At 38.1% G+C, this 17,204-nt stretch overlaps 1 protein-coding gene across 4 annotated transcripts in view; it reads left to right on the forward strand.

Moving 5' to 3' along the window:
* st18 (ST18 C2H2C-type zinc finger transcription factor) overlaps positions 1-13,133 on the forward strand; it is a 38,544-nt gene extending 25,411 nt beyond the window's left edge. For 3 of the 4 annotated variants that reach the window (XM_067475261.1, XM_067475263.1, XM_067475264.1), the window contains 17 exons: positions 703-1,413; positions 2,097-2,231; positions 3,066-3,156; positions 3,252-3,344; positions 3,911-4,119; positions 4,356-4,555; positions 6,382-6,627; positions 7,385-7,494; positions 8,097-8,159; positions 8,472-8,540; positions 8,779-8,841; positions 9,358-9,438; positions 10,814-11,035; positions 11,162-11,250; positions 11,380-11,483; positions 11,595-11,741; positions 11,876-13,133. In XM_067475261.1, the coding sequence (XP_067331362.1) occupies positions 703-1,413; positions 2,097-2,231; positions 3,066-3,156; positions 3,252-3,344; positions 3,911-4,119; positions 4,356-4,555; positions 6,382-6,627; positions 7,385-7,494; positions 8,097-8,159; positions 8,472-8,540; positions 8,779-8,841; positions 9,358-9,438; positions 10,814-11,035; positions 11,162-11,250; positions 11,380-11,483; positions 11,595-11,741; positions 11,876-12,016 (2,774 nt within the window). In that variant the 3' untranslated portion in view covers positions 12,017-13,133. The remainder of the gene's footprint in view (positions 1-702; positions 1,414-2,096; positions 2,232-3,065; positions 3,157-3,251; positions 3,345-3,910; positions 4,120-4,355; positions 4,556-6,381; positions 6,628-7,384; positions 7,495-8,096; positions 8,160-8,471; positions 8,541-8,778; positions 8,842-9,357; positions 9,439-10,813; positions 11,036-11,161; positions 11,251-11,379; positions 11,484-11,594; positions 11,742-11,875) is intronic. The other variant, XM_067475262.1, reaches the window with a different exon arrangement.
* The last annotated feature ends 4,071 nt before the right edge of the window (positions 13,134-17,204 follow it).

Genomic DNA, 17,204 nt, shown 5'->3' on the forward strand with positions numbered 1-17,204 from the left:
AAATTATTGTCATAATTTACATTGAGGTGTGTGGCCGGCTTCTCCAAAAACCACATTCTGCCACGTAGACAGCAGCAGCTCGCAGACATTTTCCTCTTTCGTGTTTTTTTTTGGTTTTGTTTACTCCATCTGTTTTTTTTTTTTAGGAATTCTCTTCCATTAACTTGTTCTTATCACTACAAACAACAACTACGTGTTTTAAAAACCGATTTTTGCAGATGACAACGTGTTGCTGCTTAGCTTGCATTTAAAAATACACACAACTAATTAAAAAAACTGATGTTCACTGTCCAACGCACTGTAAATCCCTCTATAATCGTGTCCTAAATCTTTTTCTGGTTGCTTCTCTAGTTGGAAACACAGAGGTAGAATAAAATAATTGTGTTCTTCATCCTCAGATTTCATGTTTAACCATCAGAAAGAAGGGTCATATATGTAATCTAAAATATACTCGACAAAATTGGTAGGAAATCTTATTTCTATTTCAACATGTCTTATAAATCCTGTGGATGGTAACAAAAACATGTTTTTCTCAAGATATTATTCATAGAAAGTAACACAAAACCTAAAACCTTAAAAGGATTTGGAGAAGATTACCGGTGACATGCAGTTCTTATTCTGCAAGAGACCGAGGGGTCACAATATGGCTGGTCTTAAAAACACTTTACACGGAGAATAATACGTTTTTTCTTTTTGTTTTAGATGGAAACCTAAATATGATGATTGCAGTTTCCAACATAAATGGCTGCCATGATACAGCAGCGAAGTCCAGTGATTCTCTCGGATGGTCAGAAGTTACATCTGATGGCTCCCCACAGTGTGAGCCGGACACATCTGAACCCCTACTAGATGAAGATGATGAGGAGCTTCTTAATAATGAAGAAGAAAAAGACCAAAGTCAAGACAGAATGAGTGGCACATCGTCGCCACAAAGTCCATACGGACACATGAGGGAAGCTGAGTGGGAGCCTCTTTCTCTTTCTGTCAAGGTGAACGGCTTAGGCTGCAGCCCCTCCGTGGTCTCTGCCGACCTTTCAGGCAGGAACAGTCTCGTTAAAGAAGAGCCAGAACTAGGTGGTCTTCTCAGTAGGGCGAGTATTTTTCAGGCTGAGGCTTTACGATACAGGGCGCTCCCCCCAGAGGAGGACAGTGAGGGGGAGACAGAGGTGGAGAGGCCCCCTCGGTTAGATGGCTGGGCATTAGGCCTTCATGAGAGGGGCCTTGACATGAGCCGAGGGAGGGTGAACCTGAGCCTTCTGGAGCAGGCTATAGCTCTGCAGACAGAGCAAAGACAGGTCCTGCACCATGCCTACAGGGAGATGGACCGATTCCTCATGGAGCAGATGTCCAATGAGAGGAGGCACCACAGGATGATGGAAATTGACAGCAGAACCAACTATCATGGAGGAAAAGGTACTTGTCAAGGGGAAAAAAAGCAACCAATGTAAACTGAAGATGAAAAGCGATCAGTACGGGAACAAGTCATTTTCACAAATATACCTTCATCTAGAATAAATCAGATAATTCAGATGCTCAAAAAACATTAAAAGCAATAAAAGAAGCCAACCCAAGAGGGGGAATCAGAGGGAGGAAATCCTCTTACGTACAAAAAAACAGTTGGCAACAAGTGAAGTAATAAATAAACAAACTAAAATAAAGAAGAACAAAAAAAAAATTCCGATGAAATTGCTACTACTCAGAATATTGGATTTTGATAGGAATCAACTGGATATTTAACCATGACCATAAGTCTTAAATCCTCCTAAAATACCTCTCATGTTTCCCTCTAATTCTTCAAATGACTGTGGCTAAATGTGTAATCCTAGATGTAATCTTTGGATGGAGGGGCATTAAGAAGTGAATGCTCTGTGTTGAACTGCAGCCTTAACTAAAATGACAGATTAATAGATGCATTTTTGTTAAAAAAGTGTCTCTGTTTGCATGCTATTTTAATCTGTTCACCTACTGTCTATGTACATTATGTGAATAGTACAAGTCCTTTTTCTGCAAATGAAGACAGACAGGGCACCTTATGTTTAAGGAGCAGTACAGTGGTTGTAGATTTATTGCAAAACCTCTTTTTATTGGGTCTACAGATTCTCCGAGGACAGATAAAAAGGACGTGAAGTGTCCAACTCCTGGCTGCGATGGCACTGGTCACGTGACCGGCCTGTATCCGCATCACAGGAGTTTGTCCGGCTGTCCTCATAAAGTCCGAGTTCCTCCTGAGAGTAAGTGGCACGAGCAGTTACGTGTATGCATCGAGCAAAAAATGGGTAATGCATACTGCAACTTCCAGTTTTGGGATTTGCAATCAACCACAGTAATTGAAATCCTCTTAGCGTCCAAACACAAGAAAGAGCTGCTTACACATGTAGTTCAATTCAAAAATGTGCATGAAACTTTTCAAATAAACTTAAAGGATTTTTTTCCCCCCTTTTTTTCCTTTTTCCTAATGTGTGACTTTTGAATCCTTTCCACCACCAGCCCCCCCACACTGGCGATTGTTAAGTCATTTCAATATAACTCAACGTTCAACATTAAACAGTAATGTTACAAAAGGAACAGAAAAAGTAATTAACTTTTTCAAAAAAGCGCATGCTCTTAGACTGGAGGCAGTGTTTGCAAATCAAAGGGCCATGGCTAACGCAGTATTCAAAAATAAATAGACAACTCCAACAAACTAATTGGAGAATATGGACAGAAAAGAAGTTTCTAAGGATACAGAGCGGACCTTTAACGACGCGTTTGTTTTGAAGAATATAATCAGCTGTCTTGTTACGCTCCTCTTTGCACTAAGCTATTTACATTTCATCCACATTACAGCATTCCTCACAGTAAGAAAGCCTTTTGCTTTTTTTCCTGCTCACACGGTCTCTGTAGGATCTCCCCTCTGCTGGCTCCAATGTAACAAACAGTCATCATTTAATCTATAATCTCAGGATGTTTTATTTCCACAATGCTCATTATATGGATGTATATGCCACCTAACAGTCTTTCTGCTTGCTGCTGTCTCACATGGACATGTTTACAGTATCTGCTCTCTGTGTCCTCATCCCCTCCAGTCCTGGCCATGCATGAGAACGTCCTCAAGTGCCCTACACCTGGGTGCACAGGAAGAGGCCATGTCAACAGCAACCGTAGCACCCACCGGAGGTACATCGGCGGGAGAAAGCCATTAGAAAATCTGTACCCTGTTCATAGATGAGTTACAGTGTTGGGCTAATGTGTTTGATTTCCTCCCCAACCAGTCTCTCAGGCTGCCCCATCGCTGCGGCGGTGAAAGTCTCCAAACCTCAGGACGACGGTCTGAAATCCAGACAAACACCTGACCGCTCACCGAGGTATAATGCCAGATAACATTAGGGATTTGCACTGCTCTCAATGTGGTCACGTGTGCAGGAAAATAATTACAACTAGCACCCAGAAATCACATTCAGCTCTGTGGTGGACTGAAAGTTGTGAAAGCCTGACTGAGGTTATGCAAAAAAGTGATAATAACTTTTATTGCGGAGGAGAGTGTGGGATATTTTTATTCGCTGGTCCCAACAGGAAGCCGTCTATTTGGAGCTTTCCAAGCAGAAACAAGCAAAGCTTTCTGGTCCTGTGAGTTCCTCTCTATTAGAGATGATAAAAGAGCAGAACTCTTTGTTCCCTGTGGATATATCATGGGCAGGATGCCCACTCCTACTATATTAATTAGTCTGGCAACCTGGCCGTGGATCTACAACACACATCAGATCCCAGACTCTATGTGTACAAAAGCACTGGCATCCCTGAATGGTTTAGAACAATGTCTATACTTAACTGCTTAAAATGCACTTGTCAGGCATCTTATTTCACAGGTTTAACACAGTAATATATATATATTTATGTATATTTATATATTTATCTATTTGTCTCCCTGTAGAGCCATTGGCTTGTTAAAGAAGTTTGAGATGAACCAGCTGAACTACAGGCTCTCTCATCCGGTAACAGCTTTACAAACGAGCCTCACAAAAGACATGGACAAGTACAGCAGAATCCGCTTTGATTACGCCAGCTTTGATGCGCAGGTCTTCGGGAAGCAGCCTCTGATAGGGACCAACCAGGACCAGGAAATTTCACATTTCCCTGATTGTGAGTTTCATATATTATATTTAAGCAGAAAAATGAAGACACTTGTATGATACGATGTCGGAATCTCGCTAAATGTGGCAAACGCCTTTGTGTTTTATGGATGGATGTATGAATAATGTTTACCTTCATTTATCAGTGGTTGGTGCTGACAGCGACTAAATTTAACTCACAATCTGCTTTTTTCATCTGTCTCAGTAACTAAACTTTAAACTAAAAATTTTAATTCAATCTTTTAGCACCTCAGCAGTATCCTGGCTTCCTTAGTGCACCAGGTGGCCGCCTGCCCACCTCTGGTCAGCACAGCCCACCGAGTCAATTCAAAAAAGAAGACAGTCTCCAAGGCGCGGCAGCGACCGCCGCCATCCTTAACCTCTCAACTCGCTACCGGAAGAACATGGAGGCTGTTGCTGGCCGGCCCTTGGCAACCTCCACAAAGGTAATCAAATTAGACCACTTGAAAAGGTATTTAATGTGGTCATTTTAAAGGAACTCTGATTTGTGTATAAAAAGAGAAGACATCAAAAGGCAGATTTTGGCAAAGGGAGATTGGCTCTGTGGTGGCAGAAAAACAAGGAGGTGTCCACTCCATAAAGCTTTAATGTAAACAAATGAAAATTTGTGTCCTTACATCAAAAGAAGAAGTACAATTAGCCTTCTTCCCCAGTTACAACTGCTCGTCTATGTTTTTGTGAAACATGTGGTATTGTATTTAGTTTTGACATCAGCTGGCATGTAAAAATCCTGAACTGTTGTCTGAAAATGCATCTTGCCCGCTGCAGATGGCAGAGGATATTTTGCTTAGTTATATGATCCAGCATAGGCTGTGTGTCTACACCAGATAGTCTTTAAAAGCATTTTAACGGATTAAGCCAATCAGCTAAAGGAGTTAACATCTGAAAAGTTTAATTCACACAAGATCCAAACTCCTCGGATCCAAAATTCTGCCGTCTTTATTTCCAACCCGGCATTGTGTTCAACTTTTTTCAAACTCACTTCATGATTAATATTGATCACATTCTGTGGGTTACATACGTGCTCACTGTACTGTAGATGATTCAAGGTTTCCACACCTACACAGCACAGATCCTTGTCTCCCAGCTTGTTGAGCTGAGAACGTGGCCCTGTACCAGGTACCAGCCCACTGAATGAATAAAACAGTGTTAGCAAGTTAATCATCTGTTCTCATTTACAGCTTAGTTGTCTTGGAGAAACGAACAAAATAAAGAACAGCTTTCAAGTCGGAAAAAAGGGGCCATATTTAGAGTGTTATATGTGGTTGGATGCCTTAACTTATCTGCATATGTATGTTACACGTTGAAATATCACACACACACACACACACTTTTAAAGCGAAAACAAGCTGATTTTACTTCTTTAACAGTATTCGTGGCTGAAAATGGTATAATTCATTAAGCAATAAGAGCCTAAAAAAATTTAAACCTAAACAAAATCACAAAAAAAAAAAAAAAAATCGAATCTGTAAAGTCTTGCGCATCCTTTAGTTTTACCCTGGTGTTATTTTAATTTGGTACACATATCATCCAATAGCTTGATAATTAAAGTGGACAGCCACAACCAATGTTCGTGAAAATTATCCCCTTTAATTAATTTGAAAGGCTTCTCCTTTGTTACCAAAAAAAAAAAAAAAATAATAATGATGTATAGGCTTTAATGAAACATATGCGCTAAATAATTAGTTCCATTCAGGGCAAAGGATTTTAGTATTTAATGACGTAAAACTTTTAATACCACAAAACTGCCATAAGTCATCATGCTATTGCATTTCAGTGCAAAAACGACAAACACATCTGTCAGTGGGGAAACTTATGCCACATTAAGCTTTTCAATTTTTGCTATTATAACGATGACCTAAAACCAACCAGTAGCCCCCACCAACCGCACGCACACTTCCCCACCCCACCCCACCCCACCCCACCCCAGCTGCCATCTTGGTTGTGTGTCCTAGAAAACAGATGACACAGCTGTCACTAAAAAAAAAAAACTACACACCAGTGATTATTTTTTTGTGTTCAGCAGAATTAATGCTGCCTTAGTTTGGTACTTTGTCTAGTGTGAGATAACCACCGTAAGTTTTATTTAAACACATTGTTTGTTTGCTTCGCATTTCGATTCATTTTTCAGTTTTCCATATCTCTCTCATATTAATGAGATATTTCATTGTTTCATTAACAATCATTTTAGTGTAATTAGAAAATAGTTTCTATTTTTATTCATTTTTGCAATGATATTATTTTCCTTTAGGACATGCTTATAGAAGTGGATGAAAATGGAACCCTGGACTTAAGCATGAAGAAATGCAAAGAAAATGTAAAAGCTCAGACAAAGACACCTTCAGAAGACTTGCTGTCTCCTCCTGAGTCCACTGTGGCCAAAGGTGGGAGCGTTCTCATCAGCCCCGCCTTCTACCAGCCACTTTGTGAGAGAGACAGCTGGGAGAGCGCCATCCCTGTCAACTTCAGCAAAGCACATGTTTTACAGGACAAAGAGGTAGAAAAACTTTGTAAAACATTAAGAAAATAATCAAATGCAAATGTAAGATTGTGAAAAGGAAGTTCAGCGTCAAATTCCAGAGCTACAGAGCGTTGATAACAAAATAAAGACATTAGGAAAGAAGTCAGAGAATAACGTTAACATCTCTTTATGGATTTATTTTGTGGGAGACAAAAGTCTAAAAATATCCAGGGTCACAATTCAGATATCTCGAATGTTGTTTGCACCCAATTAGAACATTTACAGCAAATTCTGGAAAAGCTTCAGATCTGTGATATGTCAAACACATTTACACTCAGGAACGTGGTGTTAGTCTAGTCTCCATGTATCAGTGTTTACCCAGGGGCCTGATTTAATCTGGGCTTTACATGTTTTCTTGGTTACACAGGTGCTACTCTTTTGTAGTTTATATCAGGAGTTATCACATTTGAACTGCTTTTATGTCATTGGGGCAAAGAGGAAATCCAAACATCAAAGATATATATATATATATATATATATATATATATATATATATATATACTCATCATAAACAACATATGGAAAATATGACTTTTAATGAATGTACGGTTCTCTACAGTAACAGAATCCTTAAGCATAATATCTTTGCCTTGCACACCAACCCCGGGGCCTTGACTTTTACTATTACACAGGGCTTTTCATTAATTATTCACTTTTAGGCCATTGCAGACGGAGTTCAGGTCTGATATTCAGGACAATTAAGACCACGCTTTTATCTTTTCTTCTTCCGCAGGAGGATTATGATCAGGTCTCTTTGGACGAGCAGCACTATCAAGGAGATGGCAGCATGATGAGCTCGAAAACCAAGCTGCTATTGCGAGATTCAAAGAAAGAGCTTTTGAGGTACGTTCCTAAAGAGTTGAACATCTCCAGGCATCTTCAGTCAGCTGTGCATAATGGGAGCTTCCCTTTTAGTGGCAGATGGTCAGTACTTAGAATAAAGTGCCTCCAAACCTTTGTTTTGCTAGGACAGTTTGGTAGAAGTGAGTCAAAACGGACAAATGAAACTCGCTGTGTTACGTATGATTGTAACTGGTATGTCTGCAGGTTCATGTGGAGAAGAAATATGAAAGTGAGTTTCCTCCCTATATGTCCTGTACAAGCTTACAACTCTTGACTCTTGTAGTTAGAGTGCATGCTCTGTTGGGTTTCCTCTTGAGAATCACGCCATGAGAAAAGTAGGATCCACTAGTTCCCTCAGTCACAGCACCCCCTCCGATTCCCTCAGTGACATTCAGAGATAATATCAAACTGAATGTTGAGCATTCAAACAGTGAATTTCTACTAAACTTCCCGCTGTACTAACTCTTATTTTTTTCTTTTTCTTCGCATTATTGCCCTTAAAAAGGTTCTCAAGTCTAAAAGAAAGATTCGATTCAAGCTTGGCAAAGTCAGTTGGAAGTGGAGTAATCTGTGTATGAAATGTTTTTCGTGTTCCCCTGCAGCTGTCCCACTCCCGGCTGTGACGGCAGTGGCCATGTGACGGGAAATTATGCATCACATCGCAGGTACTGTCATTATTTACACAGCCATTAGCACCAGGCAGCAGATATATAGACAAGGGAAACAGTGCTGATTGTTTAATTGTGTTAATTATTACGGTTGAAAACTTGTCACATAGCTTGTACAGTTAGATTCAGTCATTTCTTTCACATGGGTGACAGGTAAAAGCTTTCTCATGAGGGGGAAGTGGTATTGTGTGTGTTTTTTTTTTAAATAATTTTGTATAAATATGCATTGAGACATTGTATTAAGATTATTTAATTCAGCTGTGATCAAAGGGTGCATTAAAATGACTGTTAGCTCTTTATCCTCTCTAGTGTGTCTGGATGTCCCCTGGCTGACAAAACACTCAAATCACTGATGGCAGCCAACTCTCAGGAACTAAAGTATGTGTTTTGAAAACTGTTATTGCTGCTAAAGGATTTTCACATTAAACTAGGCCTCAGCTTAGGGCATTCGTTCCTTTCTACTACACATTATGCACAATTTCTCTGTTCGCCACATCAAGTTGTTTTTTTTTTTGCAATTTGTGCTACTTTTCCACATATTAGCATGAATCCACTGCTCTGCTCACAGTCTTTTTGCTGTAAAAAACACCTGGTCTCTGTGTCTCTCAACCTGCAGGTGCCCAACACCTGGTTGTGATGGATCTGGACATGTGACTGGGAACTATGCTTCACACAGGAGGTAGCAGAGAAAAATCACTGCAACTGAGCATGAAATACATTTTTCAGATGCATGACATTCAGACAGATGGTGAAAGTCTCACTTAATTCTGCAAACATGCTGAATTTGTTGAGTTCTTGTTTTTATTGATTTTGTTGGCATCCTTTTTATTCATCATTTTAATATACAAATTATATATGTCTGCAGTTCTAGTACAACTTTGCAGCAAAGGATCTGTTTACGACATGCTAGCACAACTTCTAGAATAAAGTTTCTACCTATTAACTTGTTTGCAATTGATCAAATGTGCAACCGAAAACGGACATTGTACAAACAAATTAAAATTAAGTAGATAATGAATTTATTACTTTAAAATCAAGTTAACAGGGCTTTTTAATAACAGTCTGACGGAAAACTTTTAATCTTTATTTTATTCCTGTTTGTACATTGACTGTAGATTTTCTCAAGCGCCACAATCCTCATAGATGCCGAAAGATTTCCTTCATGTTAACCCATACTGTCTCCAATCATTTGTAGCTTGTCAGGATGTCCACGTGCCAGAAAGGGAGGTTTGAAGCTCACACCAAACAAGGATGACAAAGATGAGCAAGAGCTTAAGTAAGAGATTTTTTTTTTTTCCTCATCCTATTCTGTCTGTTTTTGTTTCTAAAATGAAACAAGAGTGAAAATGTGTCATGCTTTTGTGCCCGGGGCTTTATACCTGGAGGCCATTAAGTTAAACAAAGAAAATAATACTTCTCCTGACGTAACATTAGTGAATTATTTTCTAAGGATTAGCAGCATGTTTTGTGGGATTTTTTTTTTTCAGGCTTTTTGTGTTTTCCTATTTTCTGAATGGAATATCTTGCTTATCACTGTTCACTGAGTGCTTTCTTCATAATTATAGTATACTAAGAAAATGGGGAATTGCCCAATCTGGTGCCACTCCACTCATTTGCAGTGTAATCGTTGTCTGTGAAAGTGTTATTAGGAAAAAAACTAATGTAATTGATTTGCAGTCTAAATCCAAAGTCAGATATATGTTTGTTTACTTCTACATCTGGACACGGATTTTTTTTTTTTTTTTTTGCTTTTTAATTACTAATGTAAGGGCACGAGCTTAGGAATTAGACTGGAATAGATCTCATACACATTTAGAGAGAGGGAGACACAGGGGGAGGGTAGCAAATGTGCCTAGATTATTGTAAATAGTGGGCCATATGGCATAGCTCCATTGTCCCAGTGCCTTGCATCAAACTACCTACCTGTGGTAGATGTAAGTAATGGGACTGGTGTTGTTTTGTCCTCTAAGTGCTGCTGCGCTGAAACAGTAACAAAATGCTGAAACAGGCTTTTTGCAGCAGCACTCCACAGCATGTGTGCCATTTGTATCATCTCAGGTGACCTTTCACCTTTATCAATAAGGGAAAGGGTGAGCCACCTCCAAATTACATTCTTTCGCACAAGGGGATACATGACAATTATCCGTAATTCATGTCACTCCATTACTGACCTGCAGAAAAAAGGGCTGAAAATGCAACTGACAAACTCTTAGTGATATTCAGCTTTTCAAGCACAAATATCAGTCACCTCGAAATGTATGCGCCGAACAAAACATTCGCTCGAACTCAAGTTTCAGGGGATTAGGAACTTACGGTTAATGCGATCATTTGAGTTCATTTCTAGTTTTGGCGACTTTATTTTTAATCAGCATTTGGCTGGATTAATCAACTTAATGGTAAACATATCTTCCGGTCTGGTTATTGAAAGAGAGATTTTTTTTGTTTGTTTGTTTAATAATCTCAGAGGATGATGTCGTTTCAATATATTTTAACATTTTGTGCAGTTTGCGGCTCTTTTTCTTTGTTTTTGCAGTAAAATATATTTATTTGGTTTGTAGAAATGTAATTAAATGATTGTCACATTTCCCCAGTGTGAATCAGCAGCGTATGGATTTCTAACACGTATGAGTCTTTGCTTGTCTTTCTGCTAGGTGTCCCGTAATTGGATGTGATGGACAAGGCCATATATCTGGAAAATACACATCCCACCGCAGTGCAGGCAGTTGTCCACTTGCTGCCAAAAGACAGAAGGAGTCGTCCGTCAATGGGCTGCCCTTTGCTTGGAAGGCCAATAAACAGGAGCTACCCCATTGTCCTTTGCCTGGCTGCAATGGCCTCGGACATGCCAATAATGTGTTTGCCACTCACAGAAGGTGAGGTCGTCTGTCCTCCATTTTAAACAATACTGCTGGACAACATGTTGCGTTCTTACTGTGTTGATGCTTAAGTTGTGTGACACTTCAACAACTAAAACTGTGATTTATGACCTGCTGAACTAGCTTGTCGGGTTGTCCACTGAATGCACAGAGCATAAAGAAAAAGCACTCAGAAGAAGAGATGATGACTATAAAAGTGAAAGCCAGTAGCGGTAAGATATATATCTCCGTATTATTAATGTATTAAACTGCTCAAGGATTTTGTAGCTACATTTACAATTCCATGCAAAATACCAATATTTTTAGTTTAAATAGGTTAAATTGAATTCCCGTTAACTCAGGTGTTGAAAACAAAGAGGACATTCAACATTTGGATCATGAAATTAAGGAACTGAATGAATCCAACATGAAAATCGAAGCAGACATGATGCAACTCCAAACCCAGGTAAATATTTACTCTCACAAGTTTATTTTAAGGAGAGCAGCTCGAGCCCTTCGAAGGCTTAATTTGACGAAGCCTTTTTTTTGTTTGTTTTTTTTGTTTTGTACCCGAAAGCAGATCTCGTCTATGGAATGTAACCTGAAGACAATTGAAGAGGAGAACAAGATGATCGAACAGCACAACGACAGCCTCCTGAAAGAACTTGCCCGCCTAAGCCAAGCTCTCATTAACAGTCTAACAGACATTCAGCTGCCTCAAATGGTACAGTAAGCCTTGACCACAGACTCCACTACAACTCATTATATCTAACCTGTCCTGGACGAAATCTCATTTTCTATAAATTGTCATTTCTGCTGTGCTGTTTTCACTAATAGTCAAACATGTTTTTGTTGCAGGGACCCATCAGTGAGCATAATTTTGAAGCCTATGTGAACACATTAACTGATATGTACAACAACTCGGAGCATGAATACTCTCCGGAGTGCAAGGCCCTCTTGGATAATATCAAACAGGCTATTAAGGGCATCCATGTTTAAGCTGTAGAGCTACCAAGAGGTTTCTTTGACTTGGGATAATGGCACTAGATAGCTCTATTTTACTGAAGAGTGCTGGTTTGGATGCATGTATAAGACGAGGCTTTTGGAAATGTGTTTGGCATTTCCCGGTAAATACACTGCACTGAGAAAATTACCAGCCAGATTTGTAATGCTTTTACTGTTTCTGCATTCACTTGATATGTTTATCTTGGTGAGATTTTTACCCCTCTTGCACTTAATTATTTTGTATGGTTTTGCTTGATTTCAATCTGTACGTGTTCATGTCATTCTTATATTATCGCTATTTATTCTTATATCGGTTTATCAGTGTATTTATTTTGTTGATTTTTATTTATTTCTAAAATTGTAAATGCTTAATAATTGAGAAATCTGTTTGACTTTCTGCACATTGTAAATTACATAGAAGCACATTCCAATTTCATGGCATACTTTCGCCATCTAGTGTTGAAAATGTTATATTATTATGAGACCATAAGTTGGATCCCCTTTCAAAGTAAACACCCACCAAAAGGACTAAAGCATCAGTATTTTTAAGTATTGCTTCTGCTTTTCTTTATTGGAAACTGAATGTATGGCAAGAAAAAAAATGATCAAAAAAAAAAAAATGCAATGCAACTGTACTGTACCTTTTTCCACCAATAAGAGCTGAATGCAACCACGAGGCAACACTGAGTTAAAATGCATCATCAGTCAGTGAACTGGATGTCGGATTCTGCTTTGCATACGGTGCCACAAGAAGAGAGCAACGTAAATCCACTTTCTCAAGATGTCTTTTTTTTTTTTAAGTATAGATATAAAACTGCCTTCAGTGCACACACTTTGGAGTGTGCATATAGTATGTGCCTAAATGTATATGAATCCATAAAAATATACGAGTACTATGTTTTGTGGTAGGACAATATTATGTGGATGGTGTCTAATTTAATATACAGTTCAATTATTTTCATAGGAGGAAATGTTCCTGATGACTGTTTAAATACTGTTGTCTCAGTAGCTGTAATCTCAGAGTCAGGTTTTGAAATATCATGACTGAGATTGAAAAGTCTGGTGTCGATTTGAACTTTCTCTAGCATGGAGAGCGGGGGGATGGGGGGGGGGGGGGGGGGGGGGGGGGGAGATGGAGTGAATAAAAAAAAAAAGAAAAAAGAAGACGCCAACTCCTGTTTTATTTTACACTGCTTACAAGCCTTAACATTTCAACCAGTCTTACAGTTTGAGTATTCTCGCAATGCTTGGGGCAGATTCCAATAGTAGCTATTTCAAAACCGAGCTGACTACCACTACGACTCTGGTTTCAATTTCAATCATTTAATGCAAAAAGGAGAAGAAAAAAGAACAGAAATCATACACCCGTGATAGTTGTTGGCTAATCAGTTGTTTGTTTGCATCAATTGCACTTTTGTATTTGGATTATTTTGTATTTTGTGTTCACCATATTGCCCTTGGCTTCAACAAAATGCAGGAAAAAGGAAACTGCAGTAGTGTTTTTGTACTACATGTGTCTCAATTTTATATTAGGTCAGTGCCCGGGGATTATTTTACATAGTGATTCATTTGCCACCAATAGGTTTTTCAATTTCAAAGACAGAAAGCCTAGGACATGTTCGAAAAAACAAAAAAATGTAACAGCAAAAGAGCCAAATTACAGAAAAGTAGGACCCTATTTTATCCAAATACTCAATATGTTTTAAAGAACTTAAATCTTTTAAAAACTGAATCACATCCTTTAACCCTAACAATCCTTTATTTATAATTTATAATTTATAATTTATGTTTGACTCCTATACCACACATTGTTCACTCAGGAAGTTTTGTGAATAATATTTATTTTTTTCCCTGTTAGTATTTGATGTTTTGTAATGTGAAATGCTTTTTTGTGGAACGATATTAGTAAGATATGAAATTGTATTGTATTTTCTTTTCTTTTACATTAAAATGTAATGCTTTTTTCAGTTGGAGTAGTTTGTAAATTGAAACTTCCTATTACTTTTACTATTTCATAATAAACAGATATGCGCTGTGTTGTACAGTTTGTGTATGGTAGAAATAAACTTTTCAAACGGTTGTGTGATTTCTGAGTCGAATGTGGACCCAGTTACCTCTAAGTATCAACTATCTTTATCAACAGCGCCACCTGGTGGCCGATATTAAACACCACAGCTAAACCAACAGGGAGTCGTCCAACTGTTGAACAGTTGTTGGTGTTGCAAACCAACAACTGTAAGATATAATGTGATTATTGAGGGATATAATTACAACTCCAGAGATTTTTTGTTTCTGCAAAAAATTGTTCATTCAATTTAGGTCTGCACCTAACAGAGTTAATCTGCCAGTTATTTTTTAGTTCAAAAAAATATTAAATTGTCGATTGAACGACTGAATGCATTTATAATCGACATTAAATGTTAAAAAGAGCACAAATTCAACCTAAAGTGTAAATGGAATTGAATTGAACCATCTCCAATGAATTGAAAAAAAAAATGAAAAATTACTTTAATATCAGAAGCCTAAACCATTAAAGAGGCATCTATTTAAAATAAACATTTTATATCATCAGCAGCAATGTGGTTAACCCCAACTTATAATGATTTACAGCCTCAACAATTGCTGTTGTAAAAATGATTATGGATGAAGTTTATTCAAGGAAGTTCCACCTTCTCAAACTGAATATCTACGTTTTTTAATAACTTTAAAGGGAATACGTTTGTGTCATTGACAATTTAAACAAAGCAAGTAATTTGTCACTTTGGATTTTTCTTTTATTTTTCATTCATTTTTTGGGGAATATTTTAAAAATGTAAACAAACATTCAACCCTAATAGAAATAATCACAAGTTCCAGCCCGGTCATGACTGTCATCGTGTAAGTGGTTCAGAGATAACGGTGACTTACACAAATTATTGTCTTAAATATTGGCAGACGCAGCGTATGAGAAACCAAACCACTAAAAGTTCAGCAGTGTTCAAAATGAAGGGCTTGGGGAAACTCAGTGCTACCACAAACAAATTTCCTGTTGTGCCGCAGATGCCTCTGTCTTCCTGTGATGTACAGGCTATGTGTGTTTTTGTGTGTGTGTGTGTGTGTGTTTACACTGCTGCAGATCTATACAATAGGTTTACAGCCACATACACACTCTTGAGATGTGACCTCAGCTAACCCAGCTAAAGTAAACTGTTTACGTGTATTTATTACAAGCAGCTAGAATATGAAATTATATAAAAAGCAACCCCAGGATCCTGTTTGTGTAAAATACAATGGAATTGTTTTTACAGTGATACGTGTGTTTATGAAGGCTACACTGACTCCTTTATGTTCTGTGACCAATACTTCTTAAATCTCGAAATGTGACTGTGGTTTTCTGCATCACATACCAATTATGGCGGTAAAAACAGGCCCTACTTGGAGTGGAGATGATGATCTTGTTGGATTCATTATACAGGCCTCTTGTGGCTGTGAGTGACATGACTAATGATCCTGGATGAGCAGGTATTCAATTACTAGAGAGACTTGATTGAACCCAAAGTAAACACTGTGAACTCTTGTATATTTTGTACTTTTAATAATTTGTGCTCACGTACGCAGGGCTCAAATTACAAAATTACAAACTAACATAACAAACACTGCTTGGCCACCATGCGTTTTTACTCCGACCAAAGTGAAATTAGCAGTTTCTGCCATTTCTGGATTTAAGAAGCTTCTCCACCATAAGCAACTCACAACCTAATGAATCTGTGTAAAAACTACTACCTTTGCTAAGAATTGAGAAAATATAGGTCAGTGTAACTGCAGCTCTAAAAACCCTCCATATCCTTACAGAAAAGGGGACAAATGTGGCTTGTATGCAACTTATAACACCATTAAAACAAGGCGAAACCCTGAATGCACTACAACAACAAACGGAAACTACCGTCAACAAAAAGCCTGTTTAGTGAAAGCTCACCAGCCCAGACCTGTGTGTGTCTGCTGACCACGGCTGCTTCCCTATTAAACCTGGTGATCAACCATTCCCACGTTTCGAGAACAGGCCAGAGACCAGCTGCAGGCTAAATTTAGGCCTTTCCTTTAGGGAACTGTGTGAGGTTACAAGGTGGGCAAAGCTTTTCCAAATCTGTTCAATTTTGTACTGCGTTGTTCAAAGCAGTAGTAATGATCTACATTGTTATAACCTTATTAGTCCAGAATCCTTTATTATTAAAAAGAATCTTTCCAATGGCTTAAAAGACAATGGCCAAAGTAGATTATTTCAAAAAAAAAAATACAAATAGGCTGGGTTATATTATTTGTATCACTCTTTTATATCTGTGATCATTAGTGCGATACACCCTTTAAATAATTACAAATTACTTTTTACTTCACCCGACTGGACTTTAAACACTTATATGCTCATGTGAGTGGCAGAAAAGCTTTGAATGACTTCCTCCACCTTGACTCAATCAATTATTAGCCTGTGGTGTAGGAAGTATACTTGCATTCTGTACCACTACAGTAATGAAAACATCTCCAATACAAGTAAATATCCTTTTTGGAACAATCTACTTAAGTAAGCTGAATTGTTTGTCAGGAATCGTAACCATATGAAAATTAGTTCTCTCCAAAGGGTCACAAGATGAGTGGAAGAAACACATTTCTGCTTTTTTTTTTCTTTAAGCTTGGCTGCTTTAGTAAGATTGTTTTTGGGCTTCGAACTGTTTTTTTTTTTTTTTTTAATCAAAAATGTAAATTTTTTTTTTTTACAAATCTTATTGTAAAATCAAGAGCCAAAAAGTAACTAAAGCTGTCACATAAATGTTAAGTAAAAGGTTTATCCAGCCATCAGTCCAATATCTATAAACGCTTATCCTATTTGGGTCGCTGGGGCACTGGAGCATTTCCCAGCTGTCATAGAACGAGAGGTGGGATCCACCCTGGACGGGTCGCTAGTCTAACTCAGGGCCACAGAGGGACATGCACAGACAGACAGGGACATGCACAGACAGTCAACCAATTACACTCACATTCACATCACCAAAAAAATAAATAAATAAATAAAATAAAACTGGGCAACTAAGTACATTTTTACACATAGATACAGTACTTTTATTTAGTATTTTATTTAGTATTACTTTAACTATTCATTCCACTACATTTATGAAAAAGCTTGATGCAATAGAAATTATGATGAATAAAC

The sequence above is a fragment of the Channa argus genome, chromosome 14 (assembly GCF_033026475.1).
Source record: "Channa argus isolate prfri chromosome 14, Channa argus male v1.0, whole genome shotgun sequence".
Classification (NCBI taxonomy): Eukaryota; Metazoa; Chordata; class Actinopteri; order Anabantiformes; family Channidae; genus Channa; species Channa argus.